The sequence below is a fragment of the Colobus angolensis genome, unplaced genomic scaffold (genome assembly GCF_000951035.1).
Source record: "Colobus angolensis palliatus isolate OR3802 unplaced genomic scaffold, Cang.pa_1.0 Scaffold95, whole genome shotgun sequence".
Taxonomy (NCBI): Eukaryota; Metazoa; Chordata; class Mammalia; order Primates; family Cercopithecidae; genus Colobus; species Colobus angolensis.
This window is the reverse complement of record NW_012123487.1, coordinates 1579896-1603475: the sequence shown is the minus strand read 5'-3', so window position 1 is coordinate 1603475 and position 23580 is coordinate 1579896. Positions and strand designations below refer to the sequence as shown.

Below are 23580 nucleotides of genomic sequence, written 5' to 3'. Positions count from 1 at the left end.
AACAGACGTGGGCTAAGGAGGAGGTAAGGGTTTGGGAAAATGGGAGGTCTAAGTGAAAAGGAAGGAAAGAAAAGGGAGTCCAAATGTACTGCTGGATAAAAACAAGCAGCAGTAGGGCTGAGTATCAAGAAATGTGAGCATCTCTCCTTCCCCCAGTGCTCACTGTGGGTGCGCTACACCAGGCCTGTGGAAGGATTTTGGTCTCAACAGGCTAGACTCTTTCCAGTTCAGAGCATAGGAGCACAGATCTCACTCTTTGCCACCTTACACCATAGCATTTAGCTCTACAGGAGTCAGGGAAAGATGGAGACTAGAAGTTTTCTTTTTGCCTTCTCAATAACTTTACTATCCCTTGGAAATTCTCCTTGATCTGGGAGACTGGCTGCCTGGTGACAAGAGAAGAGAATGACCCTAGTGATATCTTTCGGGACCCAGCCTGAGCTTTGCTTTTAAGGGTTGCTGGGGAAGTTCCCATTGAGGCATGAGAAAAGGAAGTGCTATCCAGCTGGAGTGGAAAGGGATGAGGCTTTCCCTCCAAGCAAAGAGCATGCCTGTCCTAGCTAACTACGGGGGACCAGCCGGCAAGGCCAAGTAGGCCTTGCAACCTAGGTGGCGCTATTTCTCTACTTTTTAGGTCGAGTTCCTGCAGGAACTTCCTCGAGGTCCCAAGTCCTGCTCCTGGTTTGCTGGCTTGCTCGTGTAAACCACCTTATATTATTTTTTTTTCTAAAAATACTCCAAAGCAATTGAAAGAGTCCCTTCTCCCACCAGCCAGCTCTGGCCCCAGCCCCAGCCCCGGGGAGCGGGCGGGTAGGCGGGGAGGTGGGCCACTGCTTTATTAAACACAGGGAAAACTAATATTTACGGAATAAAATTTATGGAGCAGCCACGAGAATTCGACCCTTTTATGTGCATGTAGAGTGGGGGTTGGGCCAGGCTGGGGGCCTCAGGGAGGGGCCCAAGCCAGGGGGCAGGGCTGGAATACAGCCTGGCTAGGCCAATTTGTCAAAGCAGGGATTTCCCTGGAGTTGCCTTAGGATGAATGATGCTCAACCACTATCCCTAGTTTTTGGGGGTAAGGGCTTCAGGGCAAGAATGCCTGTGGCAGGGCCTCTGGTAGCAATGTTTCTCTAAGGACGTATTTAAGCAATACTCTCATGGAGACAGCAACCTTTGGGGATTATGGGGGCAGTGGATGGAAGGTTACTAGCTATACTCTTACTTAACCTTTTTAGAAGGTCACAGATTCTTTTTGAGAACATCAACAACATTTTGGTCTTAAGATTTTACCTACAATTTTGAGGGATTCACAGGCCTCTGGCCCCGCTGTGATGAAAAATGTCTTGAGTCTGTGCTCTTAAGAGTACAGGGAATGCCCAGGGTGAAGAACCCGTATTTTCTCCAAGCTTGCTTGGGAAGCCTTTCCATTTCCCATGTGCCTTGTAGATAATGACATCTGACTATCTAAATTATGCTGAAAAGAAACAAAAGATCGGCTCGGTGTGGTGGCTCACACCTGTAATCCCAGCACTTTGGGAGGCCGAGGCAGGTAGATCACCTGAGATCAGGAGTTCAAGACCAGCCTGACCAACATGGTGAAACTCCGTGTCTACTAAAAATACAAAACTTAGCTGGGCTTGGCGGTGGGTGTCTAATCCCAGTTACTCGGGAGGCTGAGGCAGGAGAATCGCTTGAACACAGGAGGTGGAGGTTGCAGTGAGCCAAAATTGTGCCATTGTACTCCAGCCTGGGCAACAAGAGCAAGACTCCATTTCAAAGAAAAAAAAAAGAAAGAAAGAAACGAAAGGGCAAAGTAAGCTAGCTGATAGGCTGTTTTTATATAGCTCCCAATTCACTTCGATGACAGTCACTACCACACAGCACACTCTAGGGTCCTCTGGTCTGGGGGTAAAGAAAAGTTATTAGCAGTGACTGGTAAGGAGCCTTGGTGGAGCTCTCAGACTCTGCTAGCAGGAAAAAGCATGAGGGTAAGTCCTGGAGTCCTCAAGAGCTCCTTCCTTGAAGAGCCCCAGGGGAGTAGAACATCCTATTGAAAGGAGGCAAGGTCATGGGATATGGACGTTTACAGTGGGAGACTGGAAAGAAGGACCTAATGTCCTTTCTGGAAAATAAATGTTCTCATTAGTGTATATAATAATTCTGCGAAGAACTCAGCTGTCTGGCTTAAATTCTGGCTGTCACTTATTAGCTGTATGACCTTTGATAAGTCACTTACTTCAAGACCCAATTTCTTAGTGGGTTAACAGCATCTTCCTCACATGATGCCATGAGGATCAATGTCAGGTGCTCATTAGAGTACCTGGTATACATTAACTGCTCAATAAATGTTAGCTATTTATTATTGTTTTTCTTATTATAATTATTTTATTATTGTTTGATCATCTTCTCTTGAGACTTGACATCAGGACAGAAACACCAGTATATATACAGGATATATGAATAAGGAGGCATTTAACCATCACAAGTAAATAAACCAGAAATGGGACAGGCATGGTGGTTCATGCCTGTAAACCCAGAACTTTGGGAGGCTGAGGTGGGCAGTGATCTCACTAGAGCCCAGGAGTTCAAGCCCTGCCTAGGCAACATGGCAAAGCCTTGTCTCCACACACACAAAAAATACAAAAATTAGCTAGGTGTGGTGGTGTGTGCCTTTAGTCCCAGTTACTCAGGAGGATGAGGTGGGAGGATTGATAAACTACCCCGCATGATAGTTTAACCTGTTGCCTATACTTTGGAAACAAAGAGAAAAATGCATTCAAGTTTGACACAGGAAAGCAGCAATCATCTATCTATCTTGTGCCCACCATGAAGAGAGTTCTCAAGATCGAAGTTTCCAAATGGAGGTTTAGCTCTGGCCACTGCAGAGAAGTTTAAGAAGAATCTGGAGGACTGGACTGATGGCTAGACTTCATCCAGAGACAACAATGGGGTGGGACCCAGTGAAGTGAATTGGGTTATGAGTTCCACAGCATAAGTAATCCCAAAAGCACTTTTGGGAGTGTGAGTGCTTCTTATTCCATGCAAAAGACAGAAGTGGATCTCTGAGGAGTGTTGGGGGCTGGCTGGCTAGAGACTCTAGGGAAAGGTAGACAAGGCTTCCTGAGTGTGTGGTGCTTTCTTGCTGACTTGCCCTATATACCTAAAGTCCATGGTAGAAACCTGAATCTACAGAACCTCCACCAAAAGAGAGGAGAGCATGGGATTCTCAGAGACTGGCTTCCACTTGAATAGGAAGGCCAATTCCCTGTGGGCCTGTCAACATGAACTTCAGTTCTCTTGCCCTTACAGTAGGCCTCTGACTGGATCACTGTTTTAGAAATATTGCTGCCATGCAAGCTTCTTTCAAGGTGAATCTTGGACACTATTCTCCAAGTCCATCCTCAGCAGCTGAGGCCACAACAGGTTAACTGAAGAGCCCCCTTGGCTTCTTCCTCTTGACCTTTGACAGCTGAGGTCTCTGCAGAGGGCCTGAAGTACCCTAGAAAAAAGGGAACCCAAGTTAGTAGGGGTTTTGAAATAGTTCCACTGAAATTAGGAAAGGAACTTTCTTCCTCTCATGGCTCCTGGTTAGGATGAGGCCCTCTTTTTTTTTTTTTTTTCGCCCAGGCTGGAGTACATGGGCACAATCATAGTTCACTGCAGCCTTGAACTCCTGGGCTTGAGCAATCCGCCTGCCTCAGCCTCCAAAGTAGCTGAGACCACAGGCACAGGCCGCCATATCTGGCTAATTTTGTTTTTTTTAAGATAGGGTTTACTTTGTTGCACAGGTTCATCTCAAACTCCTGGCTTCAAGTGATCCTCCTGCCTTGGCCTCCCACAGGTTGTGATAACAAGTGTGAGCCACCATGCCCAGCTAGAAAGAAGAGGCATTCAGGAAGTGTCTGACATAGGTATTTTGAAGTCTATGTCAGGCAGCAAATGTGATATAAGACCCTAAGCAGGAGATGGAGATGTCTCTTCTCCCCCAAGGAACAGCCTCACTGACTATCACTGGTCATCACTGGCCATCACTGGAAGTGGGATAAGGTGAAAGAGGAGTCGAGGCACATCATTCGTACAAGAACTACAGAGAAGAGACAGCAAGGGAAGATGTGCAAGACCATGACTCTCCATCTAGACACCTACAATTTGGAGCCTGGTCACAAATATCCCTCAATATTGTTGAGGCAGTGCCAATGAAGTAGCAATTCCAGGGACCACTGGTTTGGGGGATATAGGTGCCAACTCTCAGAACACCATCCAGGAAGCTGCTCATGACTTACTGTGGACTCTTTCTCAGGCGCTGAGAGGGTTGGAGCTGAGGAGACCAGTTGTTCTGGCTGGTTTACACATTGGCTATGAATTCCTTGCAGGGAAGCACTGTTTGAGGTCTGAGGATCTCCTGAAATCAGAAAGATCAAGAGAAGATAGTGATAAATGCCTTCTTCTTACCAGGAAGACATTGGTATTCACCAAGCATTCTGATAAAGGCCAGAGTTTGGTACAAATATATAAGTAGACAGAAGTAGCCACAAGTCCAACTTCCAGCTGACTTTCAGAAAGCCCTGTTTCTGCTATGAAGATTTCCCCAGGCCCACTTTCAGCAGGTAGGATGAGAGTTTCCTTTACCCAAAATAGCCAGCTGTTCTTCTACATATTCCCTGACATGTCTCAGGTATGGAGATTAACTTTTTTTTTTTAAGAGATGAGGTTTTTGCTATGTTGTCCAGGCTGGTCTCAAACTCCTAGCCTTTCCTACCTTGACCTCCCAAAGTGCTAGGGTTACTGGTGTGAGCCACTGCGCCCAGCCAGGGAAACTAATCTTTCTCCTGGTTCTTTTGCTAACCCTTCTAAGCACCTAGACCAGAGCCACCCAATCAAACTTTCTGCAGTGATGGAAATGTTCTGTGTCTGCACTAACTTGGTAGCCACCAGCCACATGTGGCTACTAATCACGTGAAAGGAGGCTGGTGCAAAAGAGAAAATACATTTTTAGTATTATTTCATTTTTATTAATTTAAACTTAAATAGTTATATGCAGCTAGAAAACTATCATATTGGACAGCATAAACCTAGATCCTAATTGTATCCTCAGACAGACCAGGTACCTCTGGAGTGCTCACCAGTGCCTTGATGCTTCTGTCCCACTTGGACCTCTTGTTTGGTGACTGCCATATACAGATTCTGCAGATTCATGACAAAGGGCTTTCCATCACCAATGCTGCATGCCTCTGGCAGTTTCTGTAAGAGAGAGGAGATACTGTCATTGGTTACACTGTACTGCTGGAGAAGCAATCTAATACCCCACATGCAGAACTGGCATCAAACCCAAATGAATTAATATAAAGCAGTTAGATCCAATAGGGGGCGTCCATATCCAAGCCTGGTGGCACCAATATAAAGATTTCTTGGGACATCTCCTCTGAAGGGCAACTCCAAATGTATATCTTATTTCCCCTAATCCTTAGGTCTATTATGTTTTCCCATGAATACCCTATAGATTTCTAGGCTCTTTTTCCAAAGGGATGATTTCTTAGAGGGCTACTTTAGGAAATTATTTCCCCTAAATTTTCCCTGAGCTGAACAAATTACTATTTTCATTAAATTCATTCCTAAACTAGAGAAAAATGATAAAATTCAGGATAAAGGAGAGAGCAAAATGGTAATGACAGACTGAAACACAAGAAAAAAATATGGAGCTATGATGTTCAGGCAGAAGAGACAGGAAAAACAAAGCTGACAAAACTTTTGAGGCCCCCTGCCATTTTCCATTCCCCACTGCTGTCCCATCCTCCTTTACTATCACCCACATGCTCACAGTGGGCTGAGATTCCTCCAAGGGGTGAAAACTGTTCTTGAGGGGTAAAAAAAATTTACTCTTTTAAAGCATAAAGTGTGCACACACATACACACACACACAGAGTACATAGATTTTTTGGTATATCTGTAGCATTAAAATTTCCTGAGAGGGAGTGATTAGGCAAAAAATGTCTTAAAAGTTTCCTCAGGGAAGTGATAATTTTTAAAAGGCTGAGAAACACTGTTATGCTTACATTATATTTATCTGTTTCCTTCACTACAGAATGAACTGTGGACTTATATCCAGAGCAAAATGCTTTGCCTAGTTGTAGTTTCATACACTTGGCTGAACTGGTTGAGGGAATGGCTGAAGACTGAACAAAGTGCAATAAAAATGAGATGAAAGAGTAGGGTATCTAGTGGTCCCAAACCTGGCTGCACTTCGGAATCACGGAAAGGGCCCAGAACTATTTCATCTGTCCCTAGGCGTGCAAATCACCATGGTTCCCAGCCAAGTTAGCAGGTCCCCAAGAGCAGCCATGCCAGCAGCTCACACGGGAACCAACCCAAGAATCCTGGATTGGCCCATATCGTGGGTCAAGGGCACCTTTTTGTGCTATAAGGGCATTCATTTCTGAAAGCCCCTCCTGGGAGAAAGATAGAAAAGAGAAAGTGTGAGAAACAGGAAAGCAGATGCTGAACCAGTCAGGATAGCTGAAAACCTTGTTGATTACCAGGAAATGTCACATACATTTCTACTCCAACCCTATCCCCATAAAGACTATATCAGGCCTGGACTTTCACTGGAAACCACAGGCAATGAATCAGTGCCCCGAGTCCAAACTTTGCCTCTAGCCAGTAATCACACTAGGAGTCTAACAGCCCTCTGGCAGCATTCCCTGAGGAATGAACTGAAACAGGGAAGGTAAACTATCAGGCCACACCACCTCTACCCTACCTCACTCTCCTTCCTAAGTTCAGCTCTCTAACTCTCAAGACACTGCCTTCAAAAGAGGGTTCTCTCCTCCACAGCCAGAGAGCCCTGATGGTGGGGAGGCAAACAGCTGCCCTCCTTCCTTATATATTGACCTCTAGCATCTCCCTTCATACTACCCAAGAAATGTAGCCTCTCTTAGGGTCACTCATACATGACTTGGTAGGCACTGTGCTGCCTACACAAATGGGTTAGGCAGAATGAGGCAGTCCAGAGTCATTTCCTCCTGCCCTTTCCATGGAATCAAACAGATTCATCAATTTTTCAGGGTGACCTTCACTCAGCTCAAGTATTTAACCTCAAAATGAAGTGCCAGAAATGTTGGGCCTGCGTCTAAATGTGGAAACTAATCTAAGCCCTTCCTCTGTCCTTCCCCTTCTCAGAGAGATCTGGTCCTGCAGTTGCTGGCAAAGTTATTCCACCTGACTATCTATTCTCAGAAAAGTCCTAGGAACAGCATATTGCTAGAATTGTCGAATACTTAATATATGCTAGACATTGCTCTAAGTACTTAAAATGCATTAAACCATTTTTTTGTTTTCTACTACTATTTCCCTGGCATCTAGAAGAACCCTGAGCTCACGGTAGAGGCTCAGTAACTATGTGTGAATAAATGAGCATGGTAGGCACTAGCATGACCTCGTTTGGCTGAGATGGTCCCAGCTAGTAAGCGGTGGCACAGGGTTAGAGTCCGGGCAGTCTGGCTTCAGGGCCCACACATATAATTACTATCCTATTTACTTCCCTGAACAGCAAAATTTTAGTCAAAAGGGCAATCCAGCTTCTCCGAGGATCACAACCCGCAATCCTTCACATCCCAGATGACCTGCCATCCAGCTGAGGAACAAGTTCCCCAAGGTGTCAAGAAAAGGGAGCAGATAAAAAGGAGACAGCTGGACCGGACAGGAACCCGTGGGAGCTGAGAGATCATACTCTTAATCCCATTCTAGCCATTCCCCATTATCACAGATTCCTTGGGCCTCATTCTCAAAATATACTAGGGAAGAGAGGTGGAGAGGCAGGAGCTTGGGAAAGAGAAACATTAGCTCCTGGGGCAGGACAATGGTAGTGGCTATCTGGGGCAGGCAGCAGAGATCAAAGGGAGAATGCGAGTCAGGAGTAAGTAAAGTAAATAGTGCCCCCTGCTATAGGTGCGACCGAGCCAGGAGCACGATGTACCAGCCACAATGCGGGTCACTGCCCAAAGTGGGGAGGGAAAGAAGAGTCAGGTAAGCCTACTTGTAGAACGTGTTCATCTGATTAACCCAGAATCAATTCTAGTAAGCAAAAAAGTTACTGAGAGTCTGCTATGTGTCAGGCACTACAGGATTCAAGGCAGGGGAAACAGATGCATCAATCCTTCCCTCATAACAGGTCTGAGTTAATAAAAAAAAAAATAGTAACTCAGAGTCCCTACCTCAAAGAGTTCATATTTGCATGTGGGAGATAGGCAGACATATGTTGTTTTGTTTTATTTTTCAAGTGATTTGCTATAACAGAGTTCTAAACGAAGGGTAATAGGGAACCAGAGAGAAGAAAGGGATGAATTTTGACACAGAGTTCTGCAAAAAGCATCAGAGGTGGTAACATCAAGACAAGCCTTGCAAAATTAGACTTTGGATGTGCTGGAAGTAAGTGAAGCATAAAGGTGTGAAGACAGGATATGTGGATGTGTCTCATGGGAAACAAGACTAGAAGGCTAAGTTCACATTCACTAGTTTGCAAAGGACTTCATTTTCTGAATTAAGGTTATGCCTAAGGAAATTTTCTTTTGTTTCACAAAGTGGCTTTCTCTGCTCTACAACTGTTTGCCAAAGCTTCCTTGGCTCCAAACTAGTATTGATGGAACAACAAGGAATCCAGAGCTGCTTCCAGGCTTCGCTTTTTAGACTTTCTGTTACATTTACCTAAACTCTTAGTACTTCCTCATTACTTACTTCTAGTAGTGTGGTTTTTCAACAGCCACAAGAGCTATATTACTCTCCCATGTCCAATTTGCTGGGACTTTGGACCCTGGTATACAGCCATACCAGAAACTTTAGGCAAACCAAAGTGACAGAAATCGTGTAGGGCATTTTATTTCCCCTTCTTGTCCCTGCTGCAGCCCATCTTGGTTCTGAGGGCCCAACCTCCCCTCTTTAGAGGTAACTCTCATCTTCATGAGGTCTAAACTCACTCCCAGTGGTCCAGAAAGCCCAAGACTCTCTCAGGATTTTCTGGAGAGCTTCCAATTAGCATTTTCAACTACAAATACAAAATCTGCCTCTCCTCCCTGCCTTACTTTCCTCTGAGTTTCAGAAAAGAAACTTCTAGAATCCTGGGTAAGAAAGGCTAGATCTGATCTACTGCTCACCCTATAAATATGGGCCCACAGTCTGAGGATACAGGTTTAATGAAGAAACAGGGAAAATAAGCTAACTGGAGCTCTCCAGAGTCAGCCTTTGAGCATGTCTTTGGTTCTGGCACCCGCCCCAGAAACTGGCACAGCCCCAAGGCCCTGGCACTAACCATCACAATATCGCAAGGGCAGGGCTCACAACAGGTGACTTCCCTAAGAGTAAGAATTCCGCCCCTCCCTCTTGCAATGTGGTAAACATTGCTGGTCTGGATACAAACTTCCTTCCCTCAGGAGCCCAGGTCTCCACTTAGGGAATCACGGCATTGTGAACCTTAGGAATAAGAGCACATTAGAAAACTCTTCTAAGGTCTCAAATGGCCAGGGAGTTCGCCAGAATAAAGAGAAAGGAACAAGAAATGTAGTTTAGGAAGAAGACTCTAAAGAGAAGGACTCTTCAAGAAACGTAACTCCCCCTCTGCCAAAAATGGAAATATTTGTCCATTCACATTTAGCAAATATTTGCTGATCATCTACTGTGGTGTTTGGGACTATTTAGATGCTGGGAATACGGTAGTGAACAAAAGAGATAAAATTCCCTGCTCTCTTGAAGTTTACATTCTAGAGGGGAGATCACCAACAAATATATAGCTAATTAAAATGTATACTCTGTGAGATGGTACTATTACCATCCAAATGAAATCCCTAAATCAAAGATAATCTGAAATGGCCCTGGATCCATGACACAGACCCAACTGCAGTAGTAAAACGCTGAGAGTCAGAAGGAAAGATGAACCCAATGCATGAGGATAGTATCAAGGTTTAAAAAAGAAAGCCCAAAGTAGCTTCTCACTCAAAGAGAAAGAAGCAAGCCTATTCAGGAATTAGAAAAAAAAAAAAAAGAAAAGAAATACACTTTAAGTTCTGGCCTTAAGGTCTCAAAGATGTGGATTTGTACCTAAGGTGGTCTTCTATTTGCTAGCTGTGACACTGTGGGCAAGCCATCATACTTAATGGTTTATTTTGAGAGAGAGGGGAGGGAAAGGAGAGAGGCATTGGGAGTCAGGCACTGAGGGATCAAGACTAACAACATTTACATCACAGAATATGTGAAAGAATTAAATTAGAGAATTGAGTAAGTACCCAAGAAATGTCTGTTCCTTCCCTTTGCAAGGCACACTGAGACTTTTCTTGCCTGGCCTTACTCCAGTGAGTGCTAAGTGGACTTAAGAAATGCCCTAATGATAAAGTACATAGAGAAACCAGGTCTGATCCAATTACAGATGGTCCCTGACTTAGGATTTTTCTATTTTACTGATGATGTGAAAGTGATAGGCATTCAGTACACTCCTTGACCTATGATGGGGCTATCTTTGGATAGTCTCATAAGTCAAAAACACACTTTCAACTCAGGATATTTTCTTTCTTTCCTTTTTTTTTGAGATGAAGTCTTGCTCTGTCTCCCAGGCTGGAGTACGATCTCCGCTCACTGCAACCTCCTTCTCCCAGGTTCAAGCGATTCTCCTGCCTCAGCCTCCCAAGTAGCTGGGACCATGGGAGCCTGCTGCCACGCCCGCCTAATTTTTATATTTTTAATAGAGATGGAGCTGCACCAGGTTAGTCAGGATGGTCTCGAACTCCTGACCTCAGGTGATCCACCCACCTTGGCCTCCCAAAGTGCTGGGGTTACAAGTGTGAGCCACCACGCCTGGCTCTACTATTTTCAACTTAGGATGGATTTATTGGGATGCGGCCCCATTGTAAGTTGAGGAGCATCTGTATTAACTTCTCTCCATTGGTGTCCCAAAGCATACTATTATCCAGTCAAGGTCCAGATCAGGGAGACACAGAAATCTACCCAGTAACCTGTGGGTAGTTCACTGCCCACCATCACCACACTAGCCAACTCCTCGGTCTCTAGTAATGACCGAGGCAGCATGGCTTTTGCATCAGAAGGTCCTGGGTTTAAATCCTGGCTTTGCCAGTTACCAGGTATGTTACTAACCCCTTTTAGCCTCTGTTCCCTTACCAGAAAAATGAGGAGACCAACAGCTACTTTGATGAGGCTGATGGAAGGATTCCGTGGGATGATATGTTAAAGGGTGCCTGCTCAGTAGGTATTGTCTCCCTACCTCCCCCAAATAGCCCCTGCTTCTCAAAGCTCTCCTTTACTCTCCAATTCTTCAGGACCTACCCAAGAAGCCAAGGTTTCATCTTCATTCTCTCCACCCTCTTTTCTGGGTGGCAAGTATAACAGTAAAGAGTAAAGCTCCTACTCTCTCCAGAAGCACACAAAGCACAAACAGCTTGCTTCCAACAACATTTTAGCAAGAGTATTCTGCACAGCCCAACTGATCCTACAATGCTTGAACCAAGAACTCTCTCACCACCATTTCCTGCTTCCTAATGTGGCTTGTGCAAATGCTCTGCTATGTCATTTCCATTTTTAAGTAATATACACTCAATAAGGGCTATCTGGAAAACACAAAAATACAACCTGCAGATACAGATCATAAAAATAGCTAACAGCCAAATGGTTTTTGAGGGGATGAATTTCACAGTTTCCTCAGAGTCTGAGAGAAAAAATTCTCAGGACAGAGAAAAGAGAGAGGGTGGTGATATCTGGATTTTTAGAAGACAACTGTTTCATTCTCCTTTCTCCTCATTTCAAATTTTCCATAGCAGCTCACTTGGATGAGCTATCTCTGAGTTTCAGGTAATAACCAACTCTGATACTGGGTCCCTCTCTTTGTCCTCACAGAATACCCCTCTATCAGTTCACTGATCAGAAACCTTGGTGATTTGGGAGAACACATAGTACCCTAAATACACAAGGCACACTGCCCTTGAAGGTCCAAATGTGAAACTGAAGAGAGAGCTAACACTGCCCCTGTGTTTGGTCTGATTTAGCTTTGTTTGGGTCTGTGCCTGCAACAAGGTCTTCCCTGATCATCCTGCCCTGCTGCAGCCGACCTCGCCATGCTCTATGATTAGCCTCCAGCTCCTGAGCATCCACTCAGTGCCGGGCTATAAGGAAAAAGAACACACAGAAACCCAAACTTAATCTTGTGTTTAGGGACCTTGCAAATTAGTTAAGTCATAGTCCAACTTGCCCCCGCGACCTTTAAAAGCAAGGTGGGAGAATGGATAGAGCCATACAGTCATATATGCAAACATGCATGTATGCAATCTAGTCAAGTTACTAAATCACTTTCTTTGTGGCCTCCCTTCAAAATGAGATAATTTTGCTGCCTCTCTCTCACGATGCTGTAAATGCAATGGAGTAAGATAGATGCAGAGTTCAAAACAGTTTGAGACAAAGTCCGAGTCCTACGTATACTATTCAGATTTTTCTGGTTCAGTCTGAGGCCTGGCTAGCTCTCTGGACTGCAGGGTCAGAAGAGGAGGGGGATGGGAAGAAAGACTATGAAAAGAGGTCCAAACAGAAGGCTTGAAAAATATTAGTAAGATTAGTTTTGTAAATGCTTTCTATGTGCTAGGTACTAGGCTATGCATTTAGACACATTACTGCAATTAACCTCCACTGTTACCCTATCAGTTGGGCTCCAAAATCATTCTCATTTTATTTATTTTTGTTTTTTTTTTTTACTTATTTGTCATGACTTGAAGCCCAATCTCATTTTATATATAAGAAAACAAAGGCTTGAAGAGACTAAGTAACTTGACCAAGGTCACAGCAGAATGGGGAAACAGAAGGCCCAGGAAGTTGAACTCTAGAACCTACACTTGAATCTCCACACTATAATGCCTCTTACCAATGAGACATCCATTTCTCCCTCCCATCTCCTACCCCTGTAAGAAAGTGGTCCCTGTTCTGAGGTCTAGTGGTACCAGAAGCTGGCTCTCACTTCTCTTCTTAAATCTCCAAATAGCTCAAGAGGCTGAAAGAGGGAAAAGACAAAATGCCCTCTAGAAAAGGAAAGCCTTACTTCACCCCTTGAGTGTCCTCCAAGTATACTGGAAAATCAGAAAAATGAATCTCTGGTATGGGAAGTCTCTAGACTTGAATCTCCTTTTAAAATAAGTACAGCCCCTCAGAGTCATAGCAGGAAGGCCCCTCAGCTCTGCCCCCAAAGAAAAATAATGGTAAAGGGAGTGGAAGTGAAGGTGGGGGTGGGGCAGTAGCTCTCATAAGAGGCCTTTGTGGTGGCTGCCTCTGAAAGGAGGTTTTGCTAGACAAGGTGGAACTTCTCAAGGTGACAAGCAAATGCTACAGACTGAGCTGTGACCCTCTGCTTGCTCTATAGCCACCCCCTCCCCTTTGGAGGGCCAGAGCCTAAACTGTCCCTGGAGCCCCACCCAGCCCCAGCACAAACCATGGCTTTCTAGTCTGGAGGGCAACTAACGAGCAGCAAAGGGGCTTGGGGAACGAGTGGTTTCCTGGGGGGGACGGATCCTCAGAGCCCCTCAGAAAGTGCAGGAGCAACTCTCATTCGTTCTTTTCTCTACTCCCACTCCTTCTCCAAGAAGAACAAGCAGCTCCTGTCAGCTCTGGCTCAGGGAAGGGGCTCCGACCAGCCTAGCAGGGGAACAAGCAGTTTGAACATTATTTTAGTACCTCTCTCAAATTCAGCCACCTCAACATCCTCTTCCCAAATGGAAATGAAACAATGTGGTAGAAACTGGAAAGAACAAAAGCATCAGATTTAATAACAAAAAGAAAATCACAGCTATAAGGCAGATAGTCTGGCTCTGAAAGCTCTTCATCCCTGCCCTGTGCTACTGGTACTGTGCAGAGTGCAGATTCCTTTTTTTTTTTTTCCTATCTTAGTGGAGAAGAGAGGACAGTCAACTGGGTGTGTAGGGTACAAAATTGATTTAGAGTACCCCGCAGTATCCTCTGTAGGACCTCCACCACCAAAAGGATTCTCTTTCACTCCAGATTACACGCTTGACAGCTGGGAACACAGCCCATAACAGCCACGTTCTCATGGACTCCCTGCCCCCATCCCGCCTGCTGCCCACCTCTCTGGAGGGTGTCCTCTCTGCCCTGAGAAATCTTACTCTATAGGGTGATGCACCACCTCCCCTACCTGCCACACACACTGGAAATAATATAAGGTACTGATCTTCATGACCTTGAGGAGGTAAAGATTTCTTAACAGGACACAAACCATAAAGGAAAAGATTGATAAATTGGACTAGATTAAAATTAAGAACTTCTGTTCATCGAAAGAGACATTTAAGAGAGCAAAAAAGCAAGCTACAATGTAGGAGAAAATACTTGCAATACATATATCAACAAAGAACTCATTTCCAAAATATATTAAAAACTCTTAAAAATCAGTAAGAAAGGCCGGGCGCGGTGGCTCAAACCTGTAATCCCAGCACTTTGGGAGGCCGAGACGGGCGGATCACGAGGTCAGGAGATCGAGAGTATCCTGGCTAACACGGTGAAACCCCGTCTCTACTAAAAAATACAAAAAAATAGCCAGGCGAGGTGGCGGGCGCCTGTAGTCCCAGCTACTCGGGAGGCTGAGGCAGGAGAATGGCGTAAACCCGCGAGGTGGAGCTTGCAGCGAGCTGAGGTCCAGCCACTGCACTCCAGCCTGGGAGACAGAGTGAGACTCCGTCTCCAAAAAAAAAAAAAAAAAAAAAAAAAAAAAAAAAAAAAATCAGTAAGAAAAAGACTTAGTCATACCTAAGTCTTAGTCATATTTAAATGACTGATAATTACATGAAAATGTACAGCACCTCATTGAGAAAATTAAAACCACAACAGAATATCACTACATATTCATCATAATGGCTAAAAGGAAAAAGGAAGATAATATCAAGTGTTGACAAAGAAATAGTACAACCAGAATTCTCCTAAACTGCTTGTGTGGTTATAAATTGATACAGTCATTTTTGAAAACAGTTTGGCAGTATCTATTAAATCTAAAAATATACACACCTATGACCTAGACATTCCACTTCTATGTATTTCTCCAACACAACTAGGTAAATACATGGTGGTATAGTTTTCCAATAAAATATTACACAGAAGTGAAAATTTTATATGGCTACAAAGAGCAACATGGATAAATTTCATTAACATTTTGGGCCAGGTGTGTGGCTCACACCTGTAATCCCAGCACTTTGGGAGGCTGAGGCAGGAGGATGGCTTGAGCCCAGGAGTTTGAGGCTACAGTGAGCTATGATCGTGCCACTGCAGGCCAGCCTGGGCAACAGAGTGAGACCCTGTCTCAAGAAAAGAAAAAAAAAATTAACATTTTGTTGAGTAAAAGAAGTCATACTCAAAAGAGTATATACTATATTATTCCATTTCTATGAAGCTCAAAAACAAGCAAAATTAACTTAATGATCATATTAGAAGTCAGGATAGTGGTGTTACCCTTTGGAGGTGGTAGATACTGGCAGGTAATAGGGGAGTACTTTTGAGTACTGGAAATTTTCTAGCTCTTGATTTGGGTGCTGGTTACACAGCTATGTTAATTTTGTAATAATTCTTCAAGCTGTACACTTCTGATATGGGTACTTTCCTGCATGCATCTTATACTTCAATTTTAAAAGTTTATTAATAAAAGATGAATCACTATGGAAAACAGCAAGGCAGTTACTAAAAATGTTAAACATAGAGTTACTATATGACCCAGCAATTCTACTCCTAGGTACATCCCCAAGAGAATTGAAAACATATGTTAACACAAAAATGTGAACACAAATGTTCGTAATACCATTATTCATAAGAGCCAAAAAGTAGAGACAACCCAAATGTCCATCAACGGATGAATGGATAAACAAAATGTGGTATATCTGTACAATGGTATTTTGTTCTACCATAAGAAGGAATAAAGTACTGATATTCGCTTTAATACATGAACCTTGAGAACATAATGCTAAGTGAAAGAAGCCAGACACGAAAGACCACATATTGTATGATTCCGTTTTTATGAAATACGCTGAATAGGCAAATCCATAAAGACAAAGAGTAGTGATTTCCAGGGGCTAGGAGACAGGGTGAATGGAGAATGACTGCAAATAGGTATGGCATTTCTTTTTGGGGTGATGAAAATGTTCTGGAATTAGATTATGGTTGCATAACCTTGTGAATACACTAAAACCACTGAATTGTATATACTTTTGGTATATACTTTTTGGTACATTTCACGGTATGTGGATTATAGCTCTAATTTTAAAAACAAGTTTTAAAATAGATAAAGTCTCTATTCTCCCCATCTCTTTTGCCTATTCTCCACTCTATTTCCTCTTTTACGAATAGATGCTCAGGCTCCCAACAGGCTTGGACAACTTTTAAAGAACTTTAAGCAGTCAGTGAAGCAGATACCTACCAGTGGCTGAGAGACTGGAGGTGGCATGGCATGTTGAAAGATCACAGGATCTAGAGTCAGACAGACCTGGTTTTGAAAATAAGTCCACCACTTACATGTTTGTTTTATGATCTTAATCTTGGCCAAGTGACTTAATTTTCTGAGCCTTAATTCTCTCTCTATGAAATGAGTAAAGGAATTCCTACTAATGAGGGTTGTCCAAGGATTGTTAAATGAGACAATGTATGTAACATATTAATTCTGTTCCCTTGAGAGTCCCATGCACTCTCAACTATTTGAAGGCAACTGGGAAAATCACTTTATTTCAGCAAAAACAGTGTGGGCTCTGGAGTTCAACTGCTTACACTCAAATCCCTGACCCATTACTTCATCTCTAAGCCTTAGTTTCTTCAGCTGTGGAATGGGAATGATATTACTACCTGCACTATAGAGTTATTATGAGGATTAAATGAGATAATGCAAGTAAAGTTCTCCCTATCACAAAGTTCCCTGGCACATAGGAAGTGCTCAATAAGTATTAACTGCTATTATTAATTCAATCATTAAACAAAATTGCCAAGGATACACTAAAGCATGCTGTGTCCTAAGGATAAGACAGGGTTCACTGTCCTCAGGGAGCTCATAGTCTGGTTGAAGAGTCAGACACATAAACAAATAATTGTTCTTCACAGCTAGTCACACACTGGAGCCTTTGATTCCCAGGCAACAGCACTAGGTCTGAGGCCTTACTAAACAAAGCCGGATATGTAAGGAACAGTGTGGGGTGGGGGCAGCAGTGAATAGACGAACCGTGAATCAACAGTAGGCCCTTCTTTTCCCACAAATAGCCTACAAAAATCTAGATAGGTATATAGACTTCCTCCTCTGAATTACTACTAAGGGGCCACTGTGTCCTCCAACTCATTCAAGTGGCTGGTTTCTTCTCATCTTTCAAGTCTCAGTTTAAATGTCACTTCTTCTGGCCCCCTGACCATATCATCTGAAGTGCTTTTATAGCATTCTATTCATTTTCCTCAAGTAATTATAATAATTTTCCATTATTCATTTACTCATTTCCTGTCTTCCCCATTAGGCTGTGAGTTCAGGGACCTCGAGTTCAGGGACCATTCTTCCAGCAAATATAAGTACCTACTATGTGCCAGGCACTGAAGTATGTGCTGGGAATTCAATTTCCGGGGAGAGGCATGGCCACTGCCCTCATAGAGCTTACAGTCTGTATCTGTGGAAAAAATTTTAGGATGCAGGTTTATCCCAGTTCCGGCTGAGGACTCTCTTATGACTAGCCCAGTTAGATAGGAGCCCTTGGCTGCCAATCTCTCACTGAGTCCAAAAAGCCAGAAGCTGAAACTCTGGTGACTTCTCAGTTCTTTTTTCCGCAGTCCTAGATTCCTGTGGAGTTTAAGCTAGGGTAAATAGCATAACCTCAGAGCCATTTCTGCAAGTTCTTTCCTTATAAAGCTATTCCTATCAGCATTCTAAGGGCAAACATGGTCGGTATCAGGCAAGAAACACATTGGCTGGGGTGGAGGGTGGGGTGGGGATGGGGATAGGGAGGCAAGAGTCTCCCAAAGTCCTGTAGAGATGAAATGACTGAACTGGAAGTGCTGAGCCCTCAGCGCCTTTCAAATTCGATGCCCTGGATTTCTCAGATGGCTGCTTCCCACAGTCTAAGCTTCTCTACCATTAAGTCTGACTTGGTCCTAAAGGCTACTTCCTGCTAAGCTAACCTGAGGTCTAGGAATGTTGAATTAAACTCTAGGAAATACATTCTGCTGCAAACTCTCTGGGGAAATGCCAAGGGAACACTGTTTTCCAGCACTGGGTGATAACAAAATTCAAAGGATTGTTGAAACAGCTTCTTTAAATTTGTTATTAAATGAACAAGGGTATGTGCGTATATGAAGTGTGTGTGTATATACAATTAATGAATAAATCCTTGCTTAATAGCAGGAGATAATGTCCTGAGAGCAGAATCAGGGACAAAGTTTCAAGCCACATAAGCAAACAGACCTATTCATTCAAGAACTATTTACTTGACACCTTCTCTGGGCCACATTATTCTAGGTACAAAGAAATAAATTACTGATTGTGGGTTTAGCAAAACATGTTCAGTTCTATGATACAGGTCTATGTACAGTCTGCTTTGAGAGAAGAGCAGACTAGTCTGGGCAACATAGTGAGACTCTGTCTCTATAAAAAGTGAAAACTTAGCCAGGTGTACTGAGTGGCACATGCCTATGGTCCCAGCTACTCAGGAGGCTAACAAGGGAGGACTGCTTGAGCCTGGGAGTTCAAGGCTGCAGTGAGCTATGATTGTGTCACTACACTCCAGCCTGATCGACAAAGTGAGACACTGTCTCAAAAAAAAATAAAATAAAATAAAAAATAAATTACAGGATTACAAAGGAAACCAATTAATTGAAATGTTATTATTCAAATATTTTTAAACTAATCTGTAATATTATAACATACGAGCTTCTTTATTAACACATTAAATCATGAGATCTAGCAATGAGTCTAATAAACATAATTTCAAGCAGTAATCAGCAAAAACTATATTTCAAGATATCTGCAGCAGTATAGAATGATATGAAAGTATCTGTGATTTCTACTGGTGACAGATACTTCTAATACACAGTGTCTTTTGCTTACATTTATAATTGAAGGAAATACTAAATTCCAGTTACAGGTTAATGAAAATAAAATGCAACTTTCCCTCATTCCATTCATGAAACCCTGAACTCTAAGCATGAATTCCCAAGGCATCCATAGACCCCAGGGTAAAAACCCCTGCTGTAAAGATGTAAAGACTCTCATTGGGTAACAGTGGATGCATAATCAGAAAGACCACGCAGAGTCAGTTCAGAGTTAGCAGTAAGGGGAGCCAAAGCCAGATGCCAGTCAGTGGTCTGCAGGAGTAGAAACAAATTGGCTGTAGGGGGTAGAGATAAGAGATCTTGAGATCCCAGAGAAAGAAGCTGCCTGTCCAGTTCCTATGAGGCATGGGTAGCCATCTCCAATTAGGTACCAAGAGAACACCCTGTGCCTATTCAGTAAATCCCCTTTTCACTTAAGCTAATTAAGGGGATTTTTCTGCCTCACAATTAATTGCTAATACTTCAAACAAAAGTACTCAATGAAACATGTTTGTAATACACTATGTATATCTGTGTATATTAACAGCCTTCCAGATGAGAAATTCCTTAATTTATAATCAGTTCAGGGTATGTATACTCCAGATTCTGTAAAGCCCACAGCGGCTGATTTCCATAAATCTGTAGAAGATACCACTGTCGAATACCTTAGGGAGGAGGGAAAGCTGCCTGTCCTCTACATAGAGGGCTACCCTGGCAGGCAGGGTGACTAATCAACAGGTAGACAGTGAACTCATAGGAGCCAGAAGAAAGGGAGCAGGATGAACAATCAATAGAGAAGCCAGAGCACTACCTGAAACTGTGCATCTTTAGGTTTAACGAGACAAGGACAAGAGGGATATATAAATGGCCAGAAGAAGAATCCTAAGCTATCAGAAGTCCTCTTGCAAAATGTGTCTTAAAACAGATTTTCGATACTACTGACAGGGAAAAACTGAGGGGGATAAACTGTGTCCTGAACACAGAATGGTCAGTGCCTAAACTCCCACAAGACAGACGTAGATCTGGGGCCACTTCTGTGGAGAAGGGAACAGAATGACCTTGCAGGCCTCTCCAGCTGCTCTTCCCACTGTTTTTAATCCCACTAAGGGCAAACAGGAAAGGAGAAGCGACTGGGAAAGGAACTGAATATTACTATTAATTGTTTAAAAATGCAGTTGAATAGTGGGTATATAGTGTTTGTTTTATTATATGTTCTTTTGTGTGTATTAAATACTTTATAGTAAAAATATTTTTAAAAGACACAGTGAAACCAAATCAAACCAAACACACAATTGGAAAATGAAGTTACTTAATACAACATCAGCAGTGACTACCGAAGTCCAAGCATGGAACGTGTGTTGAGGAACATCTCCAGCCTGTGTCAATGCCTGGTCCCACTAGACTCCAAGTTTAAAGATAGGCAAGGATTCTGAGGAGAGGCTCTAGAGAAAAATAAGTTCTGGATACAAATTCACTTTCCAGGAAATCAAGACTGGCAGGTTTTGAGGTTAGGAAGTTGAAGGGCAGAAGGTCAACTGCTAGGCCTGAGTTATCTGCCACCAGTTCAACTTAGAAGACTCATTCTCAACAGGGTACCTGCCTAACCCATGGCTGGGGTGGTGATGGAGGGATCTGATCTGATCTAAAATGTTAGGATGACCCTAACATCCAGTGTCTGGGGAAAATTAAGCAAGACTTACTAGCCATTAAAAAGATCCCAGAAAAAGATGGAGGGTAGGGAGAAAAAAAGAACTGGAAATTAAGATATACTTCAATTCAGACTCCCCACTCAGAGCAGGAGTCTGACAGTACTGTGGAAACGGAGGTGTGGCTGGGTGCTGGGAGAAGGGGACTGGAGAAAGAGAGAAGTCTGAATCTGCAGAAGAGTCAAGATGGCTTGATTTGGAAGAAGTTTTCCTAAATGGATATGATCAGGCTTGAGGCTAAGAGCTACTTCCTGAGACTTCTAGTTCCCCGGTTCAGAATTTCTGCATCCTTGTCCTCACTCCTGGCTATTGTCCAGGTACTCTAAAATGTCCAGATCATTTCTAGGTACAGTACATCTCACACTCTTTTGGGTCTAGGTTTCACTAAGCAGGAGAGAATGCCCCGGTTACTTAATTTAGCATTTCCTAACTGATCTCCACTTCCTTGCAGGAAATCATAGCTGTGCGTGTAGGATTTCCATTGAGTGTGCTTAACCCCCTATACTCAGGCTCACTTAGGAGGAACAAACAGGCAGCCCTGACACCAGGCTGACCCTAGGCAACAGAACAGCACTCCAGGGTTCATCTCCAGGTGAGGGGATGAAGGAAAGACCAAATCTAGGCTCTGGTTACAGGGCATCTTGAACACCTGCTAATAATAAAACATTATCTGTCAAGGCCTTGACCCTCCAAACCACCAAAACAGAGGAAGAGGGTGGGAGAGGAATTTTAGTCCCTCTGATTTTCACCCCAGGTAATAACAACCCCCACTCCATCCCAAAGGCCACTAGCCAGAGTAGAAGAGCACCTAGGAGGATCTAAAGAAAAGACTGACCAAGGCATGTGGAAGACCATATTGGTCCCATCCTAGAAGGTGGGCAGTGGGTGTGGCTAAGGAAACACTTGGCTAAATCAGCTTTCTTCCTTTCCCATTTCCATTCAGCCTAACTATCGAGGTGGCTTTTGAAAGATCTGTGAGAGAGTAAGTCAGGGAAGACAATGGAAACAAAAGCCTACCATGATAAAAAGAGACCGACGCAGTATGTAGAGTTCCAGGCCAATATGCCAGGTCTCCAGTTTTGATGGGTATATCTTTTAACTGACAGATGATAAATTATTTGGTTACTAGTAGTCCTGACTGTTAAAAGATCTTACCATCAGGTTCTTAGCATGTGTTTCTGGGTGATATTGTACAATGCTTTAAACCTAATGGTCACTTAATAGCTGTCTCCTTCCCATATCATTCCCCATACAACTGAAACTTAAGTTAAAGACTCCTTAGCCTCTGCCAACTTCTTGTGGCCAGGCCTGGACTGCTTCAAGGAAGCCCTTACCACAGGGATGAGAGCTCACAGCCAATGGGGAGAGCACCATCCATAGCAGGGATTAGTTTCTTGATTAAATTCTTAAGAGCCTAGGATCTAGTTCAGGGAGGAGGGGTATGGGTACTATTATAAATGCAATCAGAGAGCTAAGGGGCAGGTTTCAAAGTACACACAAAATTCAAAACATTTTCCACAAGGTAATGAGGAGGACTGAAAGCAGAAAACCAGATAAAAGCTGGCAAAGCAATAAATGTATCAATTTGACAACATCTGAACTGGGCCTAGAGAAGCTTTAAAAAAAAACTGGCAGGCCAGGAGCGGTGTCTCACGCCTGTAATCCCAGCACTTTGGGAGGCTGAGACCAGTGGACCACGAGGTCAGGAGATCAAGACCATCCTGGCTAACACAGTGAAAACCCGTCTCCACTAAAAATACAAAAAAAAGTTAGCCAGGTGTGGTGGCAGGCATCTGTACCAGCTACTCGGGAGGCTGAGGCAGGAGAACGGCGTGAACCCGGGGGGCAGGGCTTTCAGTGAGCCGAGATCACACCACTGCACTACAGCCTAGATGACAGAGCGAGACTCTGTCTCAAAAAAAAAAAAAAAAAAAAAAAACCTGGCAAAGAGTAAGAGGTTTGACAAACCAAAATTTAGATTCAGGGAGAGAGGTGGAGACTAATATTAAGGAGCTCCTAGATACAAAGCATGCTACCTCAAATAGAAACATTTCCTAAAACTCAACATCAAAGCCCAGAAATCAAGGAATCAAACTTAGAGAGGGCCACTTGGATCACGGATACATGGCTTTCTAAGATTTCCTTCTTTCTAAATAATTCAAGGCAGGAGGAAAGTGAGAGGACCTATCTCTTGCTATTTATGTATTTTTTAATTCTTTGAATTTTTATTGCATAAAGTTGATAGAACATTGCAAGACTAATCCCTCAGGAGAAGAATACTTGAGGAAGCAGGAGAAAGAGTTAGTAATGACCTGGGAAAGATTCTGTAAACATAAAGTGCTGTAGAGATATATGAAATTACTACTCAATTGACTCAGATTTTCAGTCATTTTTGCTCTGCAATCATGCCTAAAAGTAGACAAGTATTAATTCAACAGGTACTTATTGAGGCCTTATTATGTTCCAGGTACTATTTCTGGCTACTGAGACACAGAAGTCAATAGAACATACAAAAATTCCTGCCCTTGAGGAGCTTATATTTTAGCAGTAGAACGCCATCAATATTAGTTATGTTAGGAAATGTTCAATGCAATGGGGGGAAAAAAGAGTAGGGTAAAGGACTGGTAATGTAGGGATGAAAAGGTGGGTTGCAATTTTAAATAAAGTGATCAGGGTAGGCTGTGATGAGATGACATTTAGCAAGATTTGACAGTGTGGGAATTAGCCTATGGATATCTGGGGCACAAGTGCTGGAAGCAGAGGGCATAAGATAGGAGTATGCCCAGGGTGTTAA

The 23580-nt window shown here is 43.2% G+C and overlaps 1 protein-coding gene across 1 annotated transcript in view; it reads right to left on the bottom strand.

The window, feature by feature from the left end:
* Nucleotides 1-2359: 2359 nt before the first annotated feature.
* NHEJ1 (nonhomologous end-joining factor 1) overlaps nucleotides 2360-23580 on the bottom strand; it is an 87783-nt gene continuing 66562 nt past the window's right edge. The window contains exons 6-8 of the mRNA XM_011932234.1: nucleotides 5124-5241; nucleotides 4284-4402; nucleotides 2360-3499 (exon numbers count right to left, since the gene is read on the bottom strand). Of these exons, the coding sequence (XP_011787624.1) occupies nucleotides 3425-3499; nucleotides 4284-4402; nucleotides 5124-5241 (312 nt within the window). The 3' untranslated portion in view covers nucleotides 2360-3424. The remainder of the gene's footprint in view (nucleotides 3500-4283; nucleotides 4403-5123; nucleotides 5242-23580) is intronic.